The sequence below is a fragment of the Anas acuta genome, chromosome 2 (assembly GCF_963932015.1).
Source record: "Anas acuta chromosome 2, bAnaAcu1.1, whole genome shotgun sequence".
In the NCBI taxonomy this organism is placed as follows: domain Eukaryota; kingdom Metazoa; phylum Chordata; class Aves; order Anseriformes; family Anatidae; genus Anas; species Anas acuta.
Window position 1 is genome coordinate 67,571,000 of NC_088980.1, and position 19,268 is coordinate 67,590,267.

At 39.8% G+C, this 19,268-nt stretch overlaps 1 protein-coding gene and 1 long non-coding RNA gene across 22 annotated transcripts in view; one reads left to right on the forward strand and one right to left on the reverse strand.

Moving 5' to 3' along the window:
* The first annotated feature begins 2,128 nt into the window (after positions 1-2,128).
* Positions 2,129-19,268, forward strand: part of ELOVL2 (ELOVL fatty acid elongase 2) — a 46,002-nt gene continuing 28,862 nt past the window's right edge. The window contains exon 1 of one of the 2 annotated variants that reach the window (XM_068670757.1): positions 2,129-2,219. In XM_068670757.1, the coding sequence (XP_068526858.1) occupies positions 2,217-2,219 (3 nt within the window). In that variant the 5' untranslated portion in view covers positions 2,129-2,216. Of the gene's footprint in view, positions 2,220-17,989; positions 18,013-19,268 lie in introns of those variants that run through there. The other variant, XM_068670758.1, reaches the window with a different exon arrangement.
* On the reverse strand, positions 10,864-19,125 carry LOC137850556 (uncharacterized). Of its 20 annotated transcripts, none has more exons than XR_011092635.1 (5): positions 18,514-19,125; positions 16,844-16,947; positions 15,964-16,083; positions 13,211-13,323; positions 10,864-12,269 (listed from the first exon to the last, which is right to left on the reverse strand). It is a non-coding gene; the product is annotated as an uncharacterized lncRNA (long non-coding RNA). The 20 variants fall into 20 exon arrangements; XR_011092631.1 differs by having other exon boundaries at positions 16,840-16,947; XR_011092624.1 differs by having other exon boundaries at positions 15,964-16,086; positions 16,840-16,947; positions 18,514-19,124.

The following is a 19,268-nucleotide window of genomic DNA, read 5'->3' on the forward strand; positions in this document are numbered from 1 at the left end:
CTCCCTGTTTCTGAAGAATGTCAGACTGAACTAAACAATTCTGGTTCTCCACATGTTGACTTATTTTTCTGCCTTTCCTCTCAGCAGAACATGATGTTCAGCAACCACTCAAAGCTAACATGCCTGGCAGAAGTCTGCTGTGCTCACTGCCTGGGATCCAACAACATGTGCAGGATCACCTTCCATGCTAAACAGATGATTCAAAATCCTGACACAACCCTTAAGTCTCCAAATTCAGCACATTAAATAGGTTTTAAAATATCCATAGTACTATTACACATTCTTCTAAATGCCATCAAAATCCTGTTTGCTCCCTATTTGTGATTTCATTGGAGAAATAATTGTTGTGATTTAGAACACACAAACAAACAAAGCAAGTTGCTACTATAGAAATAAACTATATTGATATTATGATGTTTCAGTTACAAGGAGCTCAAGAAATTAGGAATGGATCATCTTTACCAAACCTGAACACCCATTTCCTTTCTTTTTTAGACAAAGAAAAGTGGGAATAAAGAAAAAATGTTTTGTATTACCATCCTTAGGGCTGGATTTGGCTTGACACACTGAATCCAGCCTGTTTGGTCAATAAAGAAATATTCAAATTTATTGAGTCATTACCATGGTTCTTTGCCAGTCACCTTCTGAACTGCTCATTGCTCAACAGCACCTAAATACTAATTTCAAAGAGGACAACTTTCTGCTTAGGTAGCAACTTCTCTGGGGGACGGAATGGATATCAAAAAGCTCTTCTTTTCAATATTCCAAGATGTTCTGTAGTAACAACGAAAGAATCAAATGAATTAACTGATCAAGAACATTAATGAGAGAAAAGGCCAGCAGATAACCCTCAGGAATTATAGCAGTTCAGTACAGACTAACACAACGGAATTTGGAAGCGCAAGCAAACAAACTTGTGTCTGCAAAAAATGGGCTAAAAGTTTTATGAGGATATGCTTTCACGTGAGGCTTCTGGCAGTCAAGCATCACTGGGATGGCAGACTTTGTCAACACGTTTGGAGCATCTCTGTGTCTAGATCAAAGAAAATGCAAGATGTAAAGTAGTACACGAACAAGGAACCCACCAGGAAAGACCTGAGGCTTACAACATCATGTCCCTAAGCACCACGTCCAACCTTTCCTTAAACACCCCGAGGGATGGTGACTCTACCACTTCCCTGGCAACCCGTCCCAATGCCTGACTGCTCTTTCTGAGAAGAAATGTCTCCTCATTTCCAACCTGAACCTCCCCTGGTGCAACCTGAGGCCATTCCCTCTAGTCCTATCACTAGTTACCTGTGAGAAGAGGCCAACCACCAGCTCCCTGCACCTTCCTTTCAGGTATCTGTAGAGAGCAATAAGGTCTCCCCTGAGCCTCCTCTTCTCCAGACTGAACAACCCCAGTTCCCTCAGCTGCTCCTCACAGGACTTGCGTTCCAGGCCCCTCACCAGCTTCGTTGCCCTTCTCTGGACGTACTCCAGGGCCTTGACGTCCTTCCTGTACTGAGAGGCCCAAAACTTTACACAGTGCTCGAGGTGCAGCCTCACCAGAGCACAGGGGGACAATCACCTCCCTGGTCCTGCTGGCCACACTGTTCCTGACACAAGCCAGGATGCTGTTGGCCTTCTTGGCCACCTGGGCACACTGCCGGCTCAAGGCTTTAGCTGTTCTGCGCCATGCTTGGTCTCCTTGGCTCACTTCCACTGCTCGTGCCACCATGGGGACAGTCTGTTCTCCGAGCTCAGGTCGAGGAAACCCTGAGCAGCCAGAACTGAGAGGACAGGACTGGGACAGCTTTGACACTTTTAGCATGTAATTTTTGACAAATTTTCACTTTAAAAGCAAAGTGGAGAATGCCAATATTTTAAGAAAGATTGTTTTTATTTCACACACCAAAGTCTGCTTTATTAAAAACAGGGGGAAAGAAGAAGGGCATTTTCGGCAAGCTTCGATAGCCCGAATAAATATTTTTTATAGGAGATGTAATGCTTTGTTTGCACTCGGAACAAATCCCGCAGCTGGCTGAGGGCTCCCTGCCGCCTCCGTCCCCTTCGCCCTCAGCGGCTGGCATCGCCCTCCCGCTCCCTCCTTCCCCGGGGCAGGCCCAGGGCCCCGGGCTGGGAGGCGGGCACGGCGGAGCCGGAGGCGGTACCTTAAAGCGGGGGCGCGGCGGCGGCCAGGCCGGCAGAGCCGGGCCGCTACCCTGGACAGCGCCATGGTGAGTGCGCGGCACCCCGCTATGGCGGACCCCCCCCGGTGGCCCCCGACATGGCGGCCCCCTGACCCGGCGGCCCCCAAAATGGCGAGCCCCTGGCGGCGGCAGGGCGAGGGAGGGATGAGTGGAGGGGGCCCGGCGGGGAGCGGGAGGCCGGGGGAGCGGGGCCGGGGACTGAGAGGAGCCGGGGACGAAGCGGGGTGCGCGGATGCCGTGGCGCGGTTCCCCCGTTGGCACTCGGCAGCGGGCGGGAGGCGGCTCCCACAAGATGCAGCCCGGTCCCTTGCTCCTCGCAGGTGCATTTTGCTCTGCTCCAAGCACGTTACACAAACAGATTACTGGTGTGCTCTTCTTGTGTTAAGTGTAAAAACCATACTGGAACGCTTTCCTTTTTTTTTTTTTTTTTTCGTGTAATGAATGAACAATGGAGTTTTAGACTCCAGTTCAGCATTTAAGAGAGTTACAGTGGAACAATGCCATCATCTGTTTAGCGAGGAGGAGCATTCCCCAAAGCATATTGTGTCTTTGCAGTCATGGTGACTTCCCAAAGGATCTCATCCTGTTTGTGAACAGTAATGTATTAAGTGTAACGCTGGCCTTATAAAGGAGGAGAGGATCATGCCAATATTTTTGCTTTGAAGTCTGAGCTAAGATGGGGCTGAATGCTGTATCTTCCAAGCTTGTTGTATCAGAAGTTGTGACATGATTAAGAATGGTACCTAATTCTTCTTTAACAGCAAAAACACTTTTTCCAAATGGCTTTGCAACATATGCTGTAATTTTTGCTTTTCATGCATAAAAATCATTTTGAAATCAAGTGACTGAGACATGAATAATGTTCAGATAGCCTTTACATGAATTAACAGGAGTCTCCCTACAGTCAGTTGCAGCAAGTCTGAATCTATTTCTGCTATCCAGTGTGTCTGCAATAAATTCAGGCATAGGATGATAGACGGGAAAAGACCCTCTCAAAAAAGACCAGGAGTGGTGCCCTAGTTGATGCTGCCTAGTAGCTCCAGAATGACTTTCCACTGCATAAATGAACAGCTATTTCTTATAGTACTGGGTAAGACATAAAACAAACTATATGACTAAGTTACTATTACTGCATGAAGCCTAAATTGGTAATGTCTTTCTTATGATACAGTGATGGCAGCTACAAAGAAACCAGAAGGTAACTTGCATTATTTATCAATAACTGTTACAGATAACAATCAGGTGCTCAGAACTGCAGAGTCAACTTGAACAAAAGTTAGAAGAACAGTAAAAATATTTCACTTGGACTCCTTATAGGACAGATATGAGATTAGTCACATAGGTGCAAATCAAAAAAAATAATAATATTGGTAATGTATGCATTGACAACTTTGTATTTCTGCTAATGAAAGCGATAGTGGAGACTTAATCTGTTACTTCTGGATCTTAGAGCTGTTTCATTAACCTTGGAATTATTCTTGGAACAGCTGGTTGCAATATCCAGAAATGGCTATTCAGAGCTGCACACGGTTTTCTTTTAGCAAGTTTTTGCTCTTCTATATCTCCAGTAATCTGTGAGAGTTGAAAAGTTGCTTAGATTTCTTATGCCTTGTTACTCATAAATAGAGGCATCCTGGGAAGAGAATGGCCAGTTTGGGGAAATCCTCTAAGAGGTGTAGAAGCTGGAGGTTGCTTTGGTTCTAAAAGTTTGAAAGAATGTCCTTGGAGCATTAGCTACCTAAGATGAAACCTGAACTTTTTCTGAAAACTGCTGTAATGATACTAATGCAGGGTTAGAAGTTGCAACACATAGATGCTTAAATTGACCTAGAGCTGACTGGAGGGAAGAGGGAAGGATGCTATTGATGGTACCAGGAGTAAATGAATGATGAACTTAGATTTTAGGACAAGTAATAGGAACAGTATTTTAGCATTCCCTTCTATGGTGGCATAGGAGTGATCAGGTGTATGTTACTTCAATTCAAAGGAGAGAGTTTATCACCATCATGGGTGTTAAATCACTATTATTTGTAGAACGCAGCAAACCACAGTCTTCAGGAGGCTTTGAGTGTTTCCATATCATTCCCACAGTATGAAGGTAACCACAGTGGGACATTTCTGTTTATGTGGTTCATTACAGCTCTACTTACTTGAGTGGATCTAGGTCAAATTACACTGGCTCAGGATTTGGCTGCACCCTTGAACTTTAAACCGATTATAAGTTTTGATTTGTCAGTATATTTTCCATGGGGTCAAATCCCACTTTTACAGAGTAAGAGAGTACATAACCTTGCACAGTGCATGCCAACTAATGCTTACGAAGAGGCTAGGTAACACTAAGGTAAGCATAAACACGAGGACTGTACGAAGCTGTATTTAATAGGTTCAAGTATCTTGAACCTCTACAATAATCCAGTTGCAGAGAAGTTATACAGGCAGAAGCTAGATTTATTTTATTTTATTTTTTAATTCCCTAAGGAACACAGATAACCAATGTAATTTGAAATCAATGAAGAAAGACACCTAACTCTTCCAAGCGCCATGACCACCATGTCAGGGTATGATGCCTGATAAGGGCATACGGTCATTATAGGATGTACAGAAAAGGTCCCTAGACAGAAGCAACTCTCCTGTTGGCAGTAGCCAAATGAAAGCCCTGCCTTATTGTCCACTGGTATTTGTTAAATGCCCTGAGCACCTTATGAAAAAGAGTTGAAAGAGTTGAAAAAGTTGAAAGAGTTGCTTTTCTGAAAAGCAAAGACAATGTTCCAGCCCTTTCTTCTGGAGTCCCTGAACTCCAACAGGAAAACAGAAACTGGAGGATAAAAATTTCTGTAAATAGTCATCAATCCACCACAAATTCATGGCTGACATGGGACCTTCACCATCTACTGCCAACATGATCTCTCCAGCTCCATCAGAGTGAAAAGGTAACAGATTTCAGTACCCCCGACATCCAGAACCAAGACAGCAAGCCAGGGTTGTTCTAGGTGAACAGAATTAATGAAGCTGGAGAAACTATGTTCAGGAACTACATATAGAACAGACAAATGGGCACAAGTACTTGTGCAGAAACTGAATGGGATGTGCTGAAGTCTTTAGCACATGATGAAGTGACAAGGGATTAATTAAGAAGTCCTCTAGGTCCTTAAGCTTGAGTCCAATGTTTAATTGGCAAAGTTACTTACAGATACCCACTTACAAAAACTTGCATATTGCCCTTGGTATTGTTTCCTTTCTTCTCAAAGAATATCCTCTGATTTATTTATTTTTTTTAATTCTGGTTGTTGAATCTTCATTACAAGTACTCTGATCTGTGAAAAGAAACAGATACCTGTTCATCAGGTACTTCATTTTACATTCATTTAGTTCAATAGCTTCTCTCAATTTTATTAAAGAAAATAGTTAATCAGATCCAAACACTCTAAAAATGAACCTCTGACTCAAAAATAGGAAAAAAAAAGAAAAAAGCAGTAGTAAATTCTTTAGGTAGTAATAAACTCAAGAATAATGTCAATATGTTGGCTTGGTTTATTATGTCGTTTATGCCAGCTTCAAGTGTAAGTCACATCAGGTGGGAATTTTGCCTGATGTTTTCATTCCATGCTATATAATCACTGCCTGTAAGACTGATTTAGACACCAAGACATTTAGAAATAAATCTCATACAATTTGAGTTGAAGTACATATTTAGCGATAAGGTAATATGTCCCAAGTGCAGATTGACTTGTAATTAAAGAAAGGAGGGAAATTAGGAGTTTGAAATGAAGTGTACCACTGGTTGTTCAGAGCCAGAAAGCTTTTGGGATGATTCTGCCTTGTGACAGAGTTGTGGAAGGGCACAAGAACCATTCCCTTGCTACAGCGGAGAAGAAACACCTGGTGAGACAGTGGCCTGCAATTCTGCTGCATTATAAATGACACGCTTCAGACTTCAAACATATAAATTAATTTGCCAATTTATAAGAGCCTGGCAATAGCTGAGCTTATAAATCTATTATCTGCATGTAGCCCACATGCCATGTCTCATCACGCGATAAATACCTCGGATTGCATCCTTACCCATTGGACTGCTGCACAGCTGACAGGTAGAGTTCAATGTGAAATTAAGTGAATATTTTTGTCTTCTATGGGGCTTCTTATCTACTTAAGTAACAAAAAGCAAAAAAATTCTCATTTTGGGGGGCTAGTTATGCGCAGATCTTGGAGAGTAGGAGGGATCACTTTACATCTTGCATTATATTGGCATCAATACTGAAGGTACTCTGATGAGATGTCAATCTAACAACAGCTGTGTTTTTTCTTAACATTAAGTTCATCCAGCTAATGACTTTTAAACTTCATTGCAATTTGTCTTCCTCAGTCCACACTGACCATAATAAAATGGTCAAGGTCAGATGTAGTCAACTGAAGGAGATAAAACCCCACATGGCAGAAATGGCTACATGAAGATGTGTGATTAAGGGACAAAAAATTAAAACTGTTTTCATCACTGCTGGGAGACTTTTACATGCCTCCTCCTCCCTCTCCCCTTCCCTCAGGAGGATGGGTAAGTCCATGAAAGAAGTTCTTCATATTCTGTCATTATTTGAAAGCCAACCACAGCAAGAAATGGAAGCTGGAATTAGGGTGGCCAAGCTTCAAGGAAATAGCCTAATACCAAGCAAAAGGAAGCTCAACAAAACCATTCTTTTCTCAGTTTTTTAAAGGCTTCCTGCAACATGCCAGTCCCTAGTTATCGCTCAAGACACTTTGCCGCTAGTGAAGTCAATGTGCTATTGCAATCTAATGGTAAGAGAAACCTGTAGACATGAAGAGAAGTCCCCAGTTGCTTTCATCTCCCCTGAGCCAATAACTCAAGCAGTTACAGACACATGGTGTTGTTAGGGCCTTACCATGCAGCACAGTCATTAGCCTTTTTATTTTGTTTCGAGAGATGCAGCAGTCTGGATGTTTCCATGGTGTAAGTGGTTTAAAAGTTTAGGACTTAACATTCTCATTATATGTGGTTAAACTCTAGGATAACTACTGTTAGAGATAATGCAGTAAGGGAGATAGCGTGTGCACCTTTTTGTCCCATGCCAGCAGACTGTCCTCTGTTTTGGGGTTCTGTACCCTTTAAAAAGTTCTTGTTGGAGTTCATTAAAGTGATTTAAGGCTTTAAAAGAGGTAAATTTAGAACTGTTTTGAGGGGATAGTGGGGGAAGAACTTCCACAGTCTTCTTGGCTTCTTTATTAAACTGAAAAACCAAACGTCATTTCCTTTCCTCTCCTCACCCAATCTTAATTATGATTAAAGTAAAAATCATGAATTAGCATTTGAAATCCAAGTTATCCAAGTTATTACCCTGTAGGATTTAAGGGAGAAAGGGAGGAAAAATATAAGTAAGGACCGATTAACAGAACAAGAAGATATTTTCCTCTTTAATTGTTTTTTGTTCTTATGTAACACTTCAGAAAATACTCATCAGATGCTGTTTCTTCGTTTCCCTATATTACACATGCATTTTCACAGCCAGCATGAATTAAAAATACTTTGTTTCTTGCATTTCACTCTGAGCACGGATAAAACCAATCCAGAAAGCAATGTGCCTTCAAATTGGCAGGGAATAAATGGTTGGCAAAGTTGTGAAGGGTGATTTCCATGTTCAGGAATTGGCACATCTTTTAGTAAGGCAGCTCTGAATAATACCATCCACACCTCTCTCTGCTGGCTAGAGCAACCCAAGTTACTTCTATTGCAGTTTAAAAGGTCACATGAGGTAATGTGAGCTCTCCACCTTTTCCAAAAGGTGGTATTTGCTGCAGAACTGTGTTTCAGTACATACATGGTTTAATATTTTTTTTTCCAGTGTTTGTCAATAGTCCATACAATTTTGAGGAGAAAGCCATGAAGCCCATTTTCATATCTACAGGCTTATTTATTATTCACATCTCCTTATGGACAAAATAGTTTAATCAATTTGCATTACCGTCTGTCTGCTCAAAATTTCTTTCCAAATGCAAAAGTTTCTTTAGTCTGAAAAAAACATCCTTGTACAACGTCTGTAGGAACATCTGCATCTTTCCTCTCAGCCATTAGGATTGTGGGGCCTCCTGGGGTAGTATCCCAGAGTCACCCTGCTGTACATAGGAGACAACATTGTGTCTTAAAATGCAGCAGCCCGTCTTAACTAGGTTGTGTGTACTGGATCCCACTGGAACATAATAAGACTTGGCCTATGCTCTTTCTGAGATGTCTCTCTTACTACTGACAGGAAGCTATGCATGAAGCAAGACAAAAAAAAAAAACAAAGCAACCAGAAAAAAAAACAACTCATAATTTCAAGTATTTGGATGAAAAAGACATAAGAAACAAACCCTATCCAAAACCACTTCAGATTGGCAAAGTATCTATAAGTTCCTTTCTTCTTGCTACCTTCTGCTTTAGAAAGCAGATATGAAAGATGCCTTCTAACCTGTCAGTGTGCAGGTATGTTTGATTTCAGCAGTTATCTTCACTCTTCCAAACAGTAAGCTCCAAATTCTGGAGTAAGTGTCTCTATCCAGAAGCGTAATGATCAAGAATCATGAATCTGTCTATGCTAAAAACCACACAAGACAAAGTATATCACTTTCCTAGTTTTATGTTACTCTCAGAAATTTCTGAACCTCTCTTTTCTGGCAGTAGGCTAGTTGTTATATATCCTAAGATTATTTTTGTTGTTGTTTTTCTGGCACATGTCAAAAGCATCATGGGATGTTCACGCTCCTCTTGAAAGCTGAGATACAGTTTGTGATTAAACACATTTGAAGCTTGGCTTAAAAATAGGCAACTTGTATTTTTATATATATATATATATAAATAAATAAAGGTAGTATTTAGTTTTATTGCTCTGAAAAAACATCAGTAGTTCTCCATTTCATTGAAAAGCAATAGAGGACTTCTCGGGTTTAACGCAGCTATTTCTTCCTTACTGCTAGAGATCTTGTAAGCCTGCATTTTAGTAGTATCAGTAAAAGAAACCTTGAAAGATAAAGCACTAAATTAGAGTTATTTTGTGGGTAAAGCACCAAGTTTTTTCCCCTTTGCATTTACTGAACTACCAGCATATTATTTCAAATCAGATATCATTGAAATTTCTCCTCAGGATATAATAAAACTGCATATAAACTTCTTTTTCATGAAATAGATTATTTTTCATCAAGCATAATCTGCGATCCATGGTAGTATTACAATGTATCCAAGCTCTAAGAATAATAACTTAATCATATTTTTCTCTAAGAACAAGGTTTAAAATATTAGCCTTCTCACTTATTGTGGGTGAGAGGAAGTCATCTCCTTCTGTGACACCCTTGAGAGATGGCAGAGTTCAAATCTGAAAATGTTTTCCTTGTAAAGTGCGAAGCTGAAGCCCAAGCCAGAGAACAACTTCAGTAAGACAAGTATAAAAGGAAGAAACAACACAGCACTATACCATTTTTGCCTCCAGGTGTGTTTTCATGAGTTGAACGGAAGGTTAGTATTTCATTATGTTGGCTCATTAAACTTTAGGCTTTGCTGAAACTTGGCACGCACTCCAAAATACTCAAGTCCTGAACACTCAGTAATTGGAATATCTTGAGAAGAAGGAAAAAAAAAAAAAAGAAACCCATACCATTCTCCTAGTCTTCAGCAAACCTGGGGGCTCGTACTAGTTTCTTTTCTGATGTCCTGATCCCTCGCCACTCACAAGTCCTCCTCCAGATACAAATGGCATTGATAGACATTGATGCAAAAATGATTCTCAGCAGTTCTCACTGAATGCAATAAGATGGTTATTTAAATGAAGAGATGAAGAGGACAACATTGTGGAAGTAATGAGGTCATGCAAATTAATACCGAGCTAAATAACAAGGTACTCACTGCAACATGACCCTCTGTGTTCCAAAAAGCAAAGTGATGTCATTAAACACACATGAGTAATTCATTTATCAATCCGGAATTAGAACAGGCTTGAGAATTAATTACCTGTAATTATCTTGTATTTGTCTTGATAAGCCAGTTTGGTATATTGTGGTCAACATCCAGTTGTTCATAGCTTCAGGTTATTGTAACAGATAACTGAATCTTAATTATGAAGGAGAAATGTATATAGCCAGGATGGAAGAAGTGTTAAATTCTGTTAGAGCCTCAGATGACAGTGCTTAGACCTAGCTGGAAAAGTACTGAAGGAAACCTTCAGACATAATTTCTTTGCTTATTTCTTTATATCTTGCTAAAATAAGTTGTTTCGGGCAGATGGATTATCTTAAACACTAGGAATACTTCCATTCCTTTTTACTTGCTTACTTAATTCTGTTATTGCACATTTACTACCCCACTGCACATACAAATTCCACACACTTCAGAGGTGTATGTTTCTTGCTAGTCTGTTTCTAGGCAAAATGCATGTCTTCTGTTTCCTTTTTTTTTTTTTTCCTGTAACCCTTTGATACTGTGATATTTAATTAGATTTATCATTATCTTTTCCACTTCTGTCAGATGTGTTTTTCTGCCAGTTAATTTTTCTTTGTTTAGTTTGCAATCCCATACTCCACCTCCTTTTCTTCTAGGGTAGGCAACTTCCCATTTTCTCCATCTTTAAGGATAGATGTAGTGATACTTAAATCATCTGCAACAGCTCTAGATAACATCAATGCTACTTTTAACTTGTCATCTAAAGTGAATACATTTATTACATTTACTTCTAAGAACATGTAATTTCTTCAAAAAGTTATTCCCATCAACCCACATTTAATGCAAAATAAGGAGCGATGCGTCTCCTCCTTTGGAGCATCTACTTCACATGTTGGAAAGTTGAGCTCCTGAGGATATTAATTTTCTGGAAACTAGTACCAGAGACTTGATTGGTGCCTGTGATGTATATCAGGTCTCACTTTGAGCTGACCTTGCCAGCAACTCCTTTTTCCTCTGGACAGCTGCCTGCCACAACAGGGCAGCACTGAACCTCATCTATACTTAACAGTTAAGGGACCAAGGTTACAAGGAACAATTAGAAGATCAAAATTAGAAGATGTTTGTTAAACTCATAAGCTTAAAATCTGTATGATTTTAAGTTTAATGTACAGATTTTAGTTTTATAAGAAGACACTTTGACCTAAAAGCTCAGGTTTCTCTTCCAGAATGAGTTACACTTACAACTAACTGTAAAGTTTCCAGTACTCAGTTATGTACCTGGATTCCTTACGCAGTAGTTAGATGGTTTCATACTTGCGTAATGACCTAGAAGCGAAATTGAAAGGCTTTGTGCATGTTGGAAGATTAAGGCTGAAACTGTAGAAGCTTGGATATGGATTCTAATCCATGGCATCACAGTACAAACACCTCCTCCTCCACTCTTTCCCTTCCCCTTCTTCCACTTACATCCCTATAAATCATTCAGGAGAGGGTCTGTGCTAATGGGCAGCAACTCCTCAAGGCTTAGCAAATGACTGCTGAACAAGAACTACCTATTTCTCTAGTGGGCAGATAAACTACATCAGATTTCCTTCAGCAAAGTAAGAACAAATTTGAGTTGAGTGTTGTTACTGCTAACAATGTGGTTAAAACAGGCTAAAACAAGGCCTGTCTTACCAGCCTCTGAGAATAATGGAAAGAGCACATTGTGGCATTTTTATCCCCATACAGAACAAATCTCTTTTATTCGTAGCCTCCCACACTCCAGCATATTTCAGTACCTTACCCTTCTTATAACCACGCTCTGAGTAAGGAAGAAAACTGGATGACTTCTTACAGCTGGTACAGCTCTGCCATTTCTCTGAGGCCAGCAATTAAAGCACCTGTAGCTAAAGACACTGCTACAAGTTGCCCTGCAGCACTAAGCTATTCTGCCAGATTCCCTCATTACAAGTTTTGAAGAGAAATTAAAGTATGAAGGCTGCACTCCTGGCAGTGGGCCTGGTGAGTCGGCCAAGTGGACCAATACACCCACGTGGAGCTCTGAGAGTCTTGGTGGCTCTCAGTAGCCAGCACAGATTTTACCCCCAAAGTGATGGGTCATAGTTAGGCAGTGTGCCATCCCTCTCTTTGGTCTCCTGCTTCTTTCAGGTCTGCTCCTATATGGCAAGAAAATGTGAGTGAATACAATGTATAATCCAATAATTTTGATGCATTTTGCCTTTGAGAAGTTAGCCCAGTCTGACTGTATATACAGTTTTCCACAAAGGAAATAAAACTGAATAGATTTCATCTCTGTGTCTAATTTAATCCTCACAATAAAGTTATTAAGGGGTTTGAGAAATAAAGCAAGTGTACATGCATTACTGTAGATGTGTTTTTGTGGGTTACAATACAGAGGTCAGTGATAATCTTGATTTACAGGTATTTTTTAAAATATAATTCTAGTGTTACTGTGGCAGTAAAAAGTTTGAAAGCCTAACTTTAACCTCTAGAATATGTAACTTTAGGAACTTAGATCCATTGTAGCTAGAGTAGTTACTACAAAGGCCAACCAAGTATATGAACATATGATCCAATTCCAGCTGTGCCAGTAGACAAGACTACTACCCTCAGCTCCTTTGCTGCAGGTCTGTCCTGTGTGGTTGCACACACGAGTTTTGCTTAATTTATTTAACTAAGGATGAGCCCAATTACCAAAGAGATCCTATTTGGACAGTTTTAATTAACTGGCTGCACTTGAACAGTTATAGCAGTTGTACAGCCAGCACTGCCAGGAAGTCTGAGGCATCCTATGCTGTAATTGTCTATTTGCTCCTAGAAGTTTATATACTTAAAATAGTATTCTGTACACATTCAGTAGCAATAAAAGCTTTAAATTACTCAAATAGCATGAAAAAATAGTTGTGAACTCCAGAAATTCATAATACATTGACTGTATATGCTGTACAGAATTAAATGTAAACAAAATGTGCTTCCTTTCATTCATTTTCTTATGTACAGTATCTTTAGCATTACATATATTAGAAGTATGTTTTACCCTCTATATCCTGACAAGGTGAATTCCTTGCTGATTTAGGTTGAAACAGGTATTACTTACATATATGCATATAGCTGTTAGTTTTTCCAACAGCTCTCAGACTTTCAGTTTTGTTATGTGCTTCACAGGCTGTATTCAGTCTTCTTCTGCTGCTGTCCATACCAAAGGCGTGCCTATAAAGGGAATTAGTATTGCAGGAAAAAAAAAGTCTTAATTAAGCAATTAATTAATAATTAACATTTTACCAGTTGAGTTTCTGACTTGGTTTTCTAAAGGGCTAATGAAAATTGTCTGTCAAGGAAGGTAAGATGTATTAAAAAAATATATTATTTTTTTCATTTTAATTTTAAAAAGAGAACCCCACAGGCTGTCTTTTAAGCTTGTACTGAGGAATGAGAATTTCAAACCACAGGGAATGAGAATTTCAAACCACAGGGTATTTCAAGTATTCCTGATATGTTTCCCCCACACACACCTCTGCTACACAGATGCCCTGCAGCACTGGAATGAGCTGCTGAAGGAAGCCAGGCAAAACCCTCCAGTACGGGAGAACCCTGCTCAGGGAACACATTTTAGAAAATCCTTTTTTGATCCTCCCTGCCTGCAACAGAAGGGGCACACAGTCCCTTGCACATTAATCCCTGTCATGGGGACACAGGGTTACATTGCAGACATCTGGGACAGCAACCAAGAAACCTACTTTTCAGGCATAGAGTACCCTTTGTCTCACTGTTCTGCCAGGACTGTGGGAAAACTGAAGCTTTGGCATTTTTTTTTTTTTTAAGAAGGTTTCTTGTCCAGCTAGCCATGAGATCCTGCAGACAGGCTTAGGATCTGCTATTCATCCTCAATCTTACAGTTTGTTACAATGGAAAACTGTGAAAAAGATATTCAGAGTGCTCGCAAGGATGTGTTGTCACTTTTGCTTTCTACAGAGAAGGGTCCAAACACATGCCAAGTACAAAAAAATAAAAGCCCTGCATGAATTATACTAATGTACAAAATAATCTTCTCAGTGACAAAATCTGAAGTTAGTGAGGAGGACAAAGTTGTCATGATATGGCATGCCCCCAAAAAATGAGCTGCCTTGTAAGCTTTTTACTATTATTTTTCCATACCATTCCACTTACTACCTATCCCCACTGTGTTTATTCATCGTATGGCTCTAAATTTGGGGTGCTGGCTTTTCACTGAAAAATCTTGATAATAAGGTATGTGGCATATGTGGAGCAGAAGCTGTGTATGTGTGCAAAGCTTTGGGTGCAAATGCGTGCAAATACTCTGTTCTTAAAAAAGAACCTGGTTAATCCAAAGCCCTCCTTGCTCTGGTAGAGTTAAAATTATTTTCCTGTGCTTCTTAAAGTGTAACCATCTAGATTGCTCTTATACAACACAAAGTGATGTGCTACCTCTTCACTGAGTAGCTTGGTTAGGCATCATTTATTAAGTCCAGCTGTTTGGAAGCAGATACACTGGACTGTGCAGGCTTTCACATTGCTGACACAATGTGAATTCTGATACTGATCTGTCTTCAGTCCCTTGTATAGCCAACAAGAGCTAAAGAGAATAATAAGGAAGCAACTGTAATAGAATTATTCTCTCTGTAAAAAAAACACTTAGTGGCTCTTTACTTGTAACTTAAGGACCTTCCTGCTCCAAGGAAAACTTTCTCTTATTCAAGCCAGGACCAGTTCCAAAGTGCTGGTACTTTGCCTAAGAAAGAGACTTATTCACTCTGGCATAAATGGGGAGGTGGAATTTATTTTATGCTTTCATTTTTGACTCATTTCCTTTTAGTTTATTCCCTCACAGTCATACAGCCTTACCACTGTCAGGAATCATGCTCCACCTCAGGTCATGCTGTCATTTTTAAATCTGATTGTCAGAGCAAAGGAAAAATGAGGTCAATAATTGCTGCCATTTTTTGAGGAACTGACAGGCCACATCTAAGGTCTCCCTAGAGAAATCTTCTTTAATTACAAGTTAAGCTGATGTTCCCCTGTGTAGTAGGTAGAATTGTGTAGGATTACTTTTAAAAGGATTGTACTAATCTGCTCTGGTGACAGTTTCATTTTGAAATTCTGATAACAAGCAAGTGGATGGATTATACAGATGTAGTTTTGGGGAGTGTATATGACTGACATACTGCAAAGTGGGCCACAGCAGTTACCTTTTCTTTCCATTCTTCTTCTAAAACAAGATACGCTCTATTTTGAGCACTGTGATTGCTGTATTTTAATCATCACTAAACATGATTATAATGAATTGAGAAAAAAAAAAGTTTGAAAGTTGTAGAAGGGATATCCTGCAAGCAGTGATTCTAGAAAGGGGATTTCCCATGCTGGAAAGAGTGCAACCACTCAGCATTTTAAAAGATATAACAGTGAAAGTGCATGATAGGCTGCACGGTTTCAAATAATTAAATTACAAATTGATGTTGGGAAACCAAGTAAATATTAATTGGTTCTTAAAACACTTTCATGCTAACCCAAGAAAGTGTGGTGAAAAAAAATTCTAAGTTCCTTTTCCTTAAAATAATATTTTTAAGCAATAAATATTACTTACAGTAACTAAACAGATGATTATTTTTATTTAAAAAATTGTCTCACAATGACATTACAATCTGACAGCGGCATGGCTAATACAGTCAATGGGCCAGGCTTACCTTACTGTGTGTGATAATTTAATACAGTATTGTTTATGACTGCTAGCAGGTTGAATAGTCTAGAAGCAAAGACTGATGTCTGAAATAGCTTATTACTTGCTTACAGTATTTTCATGCTAAGTTGTTCTGCCTCTTAGGGCTTACTCACCGTTGGCAATGATGGTGATCTGAGTGCTGGCAGAAGCCATAAAGCAAATGTTTCTCCACCTGGGTCCTTACTCCCAGATGTGGGCTGAGCAGCTGTGGCACTGAGCAGGACTGCAAAACCCTGCTGAAAAGAGACTTCTTGTTAAAACAAAAATAAAAATCCTGAAGTGGAATGAGCCTAAGAATTAGTGCCATTTCTCCAGAAGCAAAAAAGCCTGGAATGTGTTTGCTCCTTATCTGGAAACAGCTCATACTCCTGAGAGAAAACAGCCTTCTTTTCTAGAGCCTCCTGGCTGTAAAGGCCTTTCACACAGACTCAAGGGGCTCACAAAGTGACTACTTCTGATGGCAACCCCAAAGCCAGGGAATCTGGTTTCAGGAACTTTATGTGAAGTACAACACGGCACGACTCTGCAAATATAACCCCATTAAAGTGGTACACGCTGGTCTTGGTTTTTCTTCCTGTATTATTATAAATTTAGCGGTACAAGGTAGAACTTAGTATTCTACTTCATTGCAGATAGAATTTAGCATTTTCAGAAAGACAAAAGAACTATGACGGTTTGTGAAGACTTACAGTACAAGTGCTAAAACTCAGTGCTAAGCAAGTGTTACTTGTTTAACTTAAAAAAAAAAAGTATTAAACCTTTTGGAAGATGGAAGAAATAAAGCAGAGTACCTTTTGTTCATTAGGAAGTGAGAATGAAAGCATACAAACATTTAGCATTTGATCTTCATTTTGTGTGACAATTTTTATTTTTTTAAGGAAGGTAAATGTTGGGAAAGCCCAAAAGTAAATTATTCCCCCCCACCCTCCCTTGCATTTCAAACATGATGGAGCACAGGTGTTCTGCATTAAATACCCAGCATAATTTACCTACTTGGGTAGATCTCCTAGCCTGAGCTGAAGCTCAAGTCTTGTCTGAAGCACAGAAACCTCCTTAAGCAGATAGCTGTCCCTTTTTGCTCCAGCACAACCTGCTGCCTGCAGGAAAAGCCAAGCCCAAGAGGTGTTTTACTTCCTACTACTGGACGCTATGCACAAACAAACAAGGGAGATGGGGAAGCATGCTGCTTTCCCCATTATCAAGACCCCTTCCTCACCTAACACCCCCGTCTATTCTTGTTAGGCAACACCATATTTTTCAAATGCAGTGATGAAGGTACATCGCTACCAACTACAGCCTTACTAGGCACAGATTTTTGTTCACGTGAAGAAAGGGAGGACCAAGTAATATGATTTGGATGGCAACACTCCTCTCTGTGATTAACCATTGCCCTCAGTGCCTGGCAGGAGCCCCTCACATGGCATGTGTTTTGGGGGGACAACGAGCAAAGCATGCTCAGTGCAAGTGCCTCGTGAGCAGCATGGCAAAGCTCTGCCATTAGTAGGCCACTTTCTGTTAATGCTCTCTGGGAGTAATTCCCTGTAAGATGTCTAAGCAAGAGCTTGTTAGAAGGGCTGTGTCCTTAGTCTTTTATGTAGGCCACCCAAACACATGCTCCACAGAGGTGGGTGTGGAAGTTTCTCCACCTTCAAGCCACAAAACCACCTGCTGACACAGTGCCATTATAGGCACTGTCCAAGATGCTTTAGAATCTGCAATACCCCCAAAAACAGATGGAAAAAAGAAAAGAAGGCTAGGAGGGGTTCTCTGTATCTCTAACTCCACTCCTCACAGTTTGCTATGGAGCACAGGCATGCTGGGGATGTAATTTTGCAATACAAAACCACATCTTATCATCCTTATTCACAGACACCAACAGGCACAAATACTGCAGCCCTCAATCCAGACTGGAGCAAGGAACATACTTTCTGAATCTTCTTCATTGGTCTTATGGAGAGATTCCCTTTCATTTTAAGCTTTTTTTTTTTTTTTTTCTTCTCACAAGCCCACTCATAATGAAGACAGTTTACAATAAAGACAATTAGTGAACAGACTACACCCAAGACTCCTTTGGAGATTTAACCCTCCTTTGCAAGATGAGTTCAAGTAGAAAAATGCAGAACTAAGAATCAAGGTGGTAATGAAGAAATCCATTTTGCTGTGTAAGTTACATCTTTTAGCATGCTCCTGGAAACTTTGGCAAGCCAAATGTTTCGCTTGGTGATGCTGTTAGCCTACTCCTTTCCTGAAGGCACTGCTAAACCAAGTGGTAAATGCCATCAAGGTGCAATAAAATAAGAGAACTGTTAGACACAAGTGCCCTCACTTGAAAGTTGTGAGAAGAGAGGAGAAAATAAGTAAAATGTTTCAGAAAAAATAATAATCTATAATTCCAAATCTAGCCATCTGAGCAGCCCAATTGCAGTAAGTGCTGAAAATAAAAGCCTCTGTCTACAATTAGCTAAAACCGTACAGCTCTGTACCTATAATCACACATTCAGCTGTGTCTTTCCACACTTACTAATCTTTGCATTATTACATTCATTTTTCACATAACAAACCATTAACTGATCTGCTTATTGAGGAAGACACTGAATGCACTGCACTTTATTGCAGGCAGCATAACCCAAGCAGCTACCAAAGCAAAAATCTGTGAGCCTCACCTTCCTGTTAGCTTTATACCCTCAGGAACACCATCATCAGCTCAGCTTTCTCTATGGTGTCTAAAGTAGCCCAGGAGAAGGTGCTCAGTACTTTTGGCTGTAATCACTTTTCAAACAGCTGTTCTCCATCTCCTCCAGAAAAAAGGTAGAAGCCAGCCTATTTGATGACTCAGCTCCCCTACTAACTTACTCTCAGATAACCAGTATGTCTGAAACCTACCAGGTTCATGCAGGATGCTAACATGCATTCAACCATTTCCAAATACTTGCAAAAAATAACCCTCAGATGCAAAGATACTACCCTCTTTCTCACAAAAAGTGCTGAACTTGGTTAATAGTGACTGGAAAATGCCCAGGCATTTGCACGTAAGCATGCAAGCTTTAGCAGTAGAATGGAGCACATAATGTGAAGTGTGAGAAAATAATAGGAATAAAATATAATATGGTTGAAGGATACTGAAATTCAGATAAACTGCTTTCAAACAAAATGTGTACCCTACAGAAATCCTTTAGAAATACTTTATATTTCTTAAGCAGTGTTATTATTTGTTGTAACTTTTAAGATGCTCTTGAAATTCTTTAAATAATTTAAAGTCCAGAAAAAAATAGCATCTTTATTTCCTGGAGCAATAACAATTTATTGTAAAAGCTTTTAGAAGAAAGGTGATAGAAAGAGAAAAGAAACTCTATCATACTGTATTTCTCTATCATACTGTCATTTCTCTATCATACTGTATTTTTCAAATACATTTTTG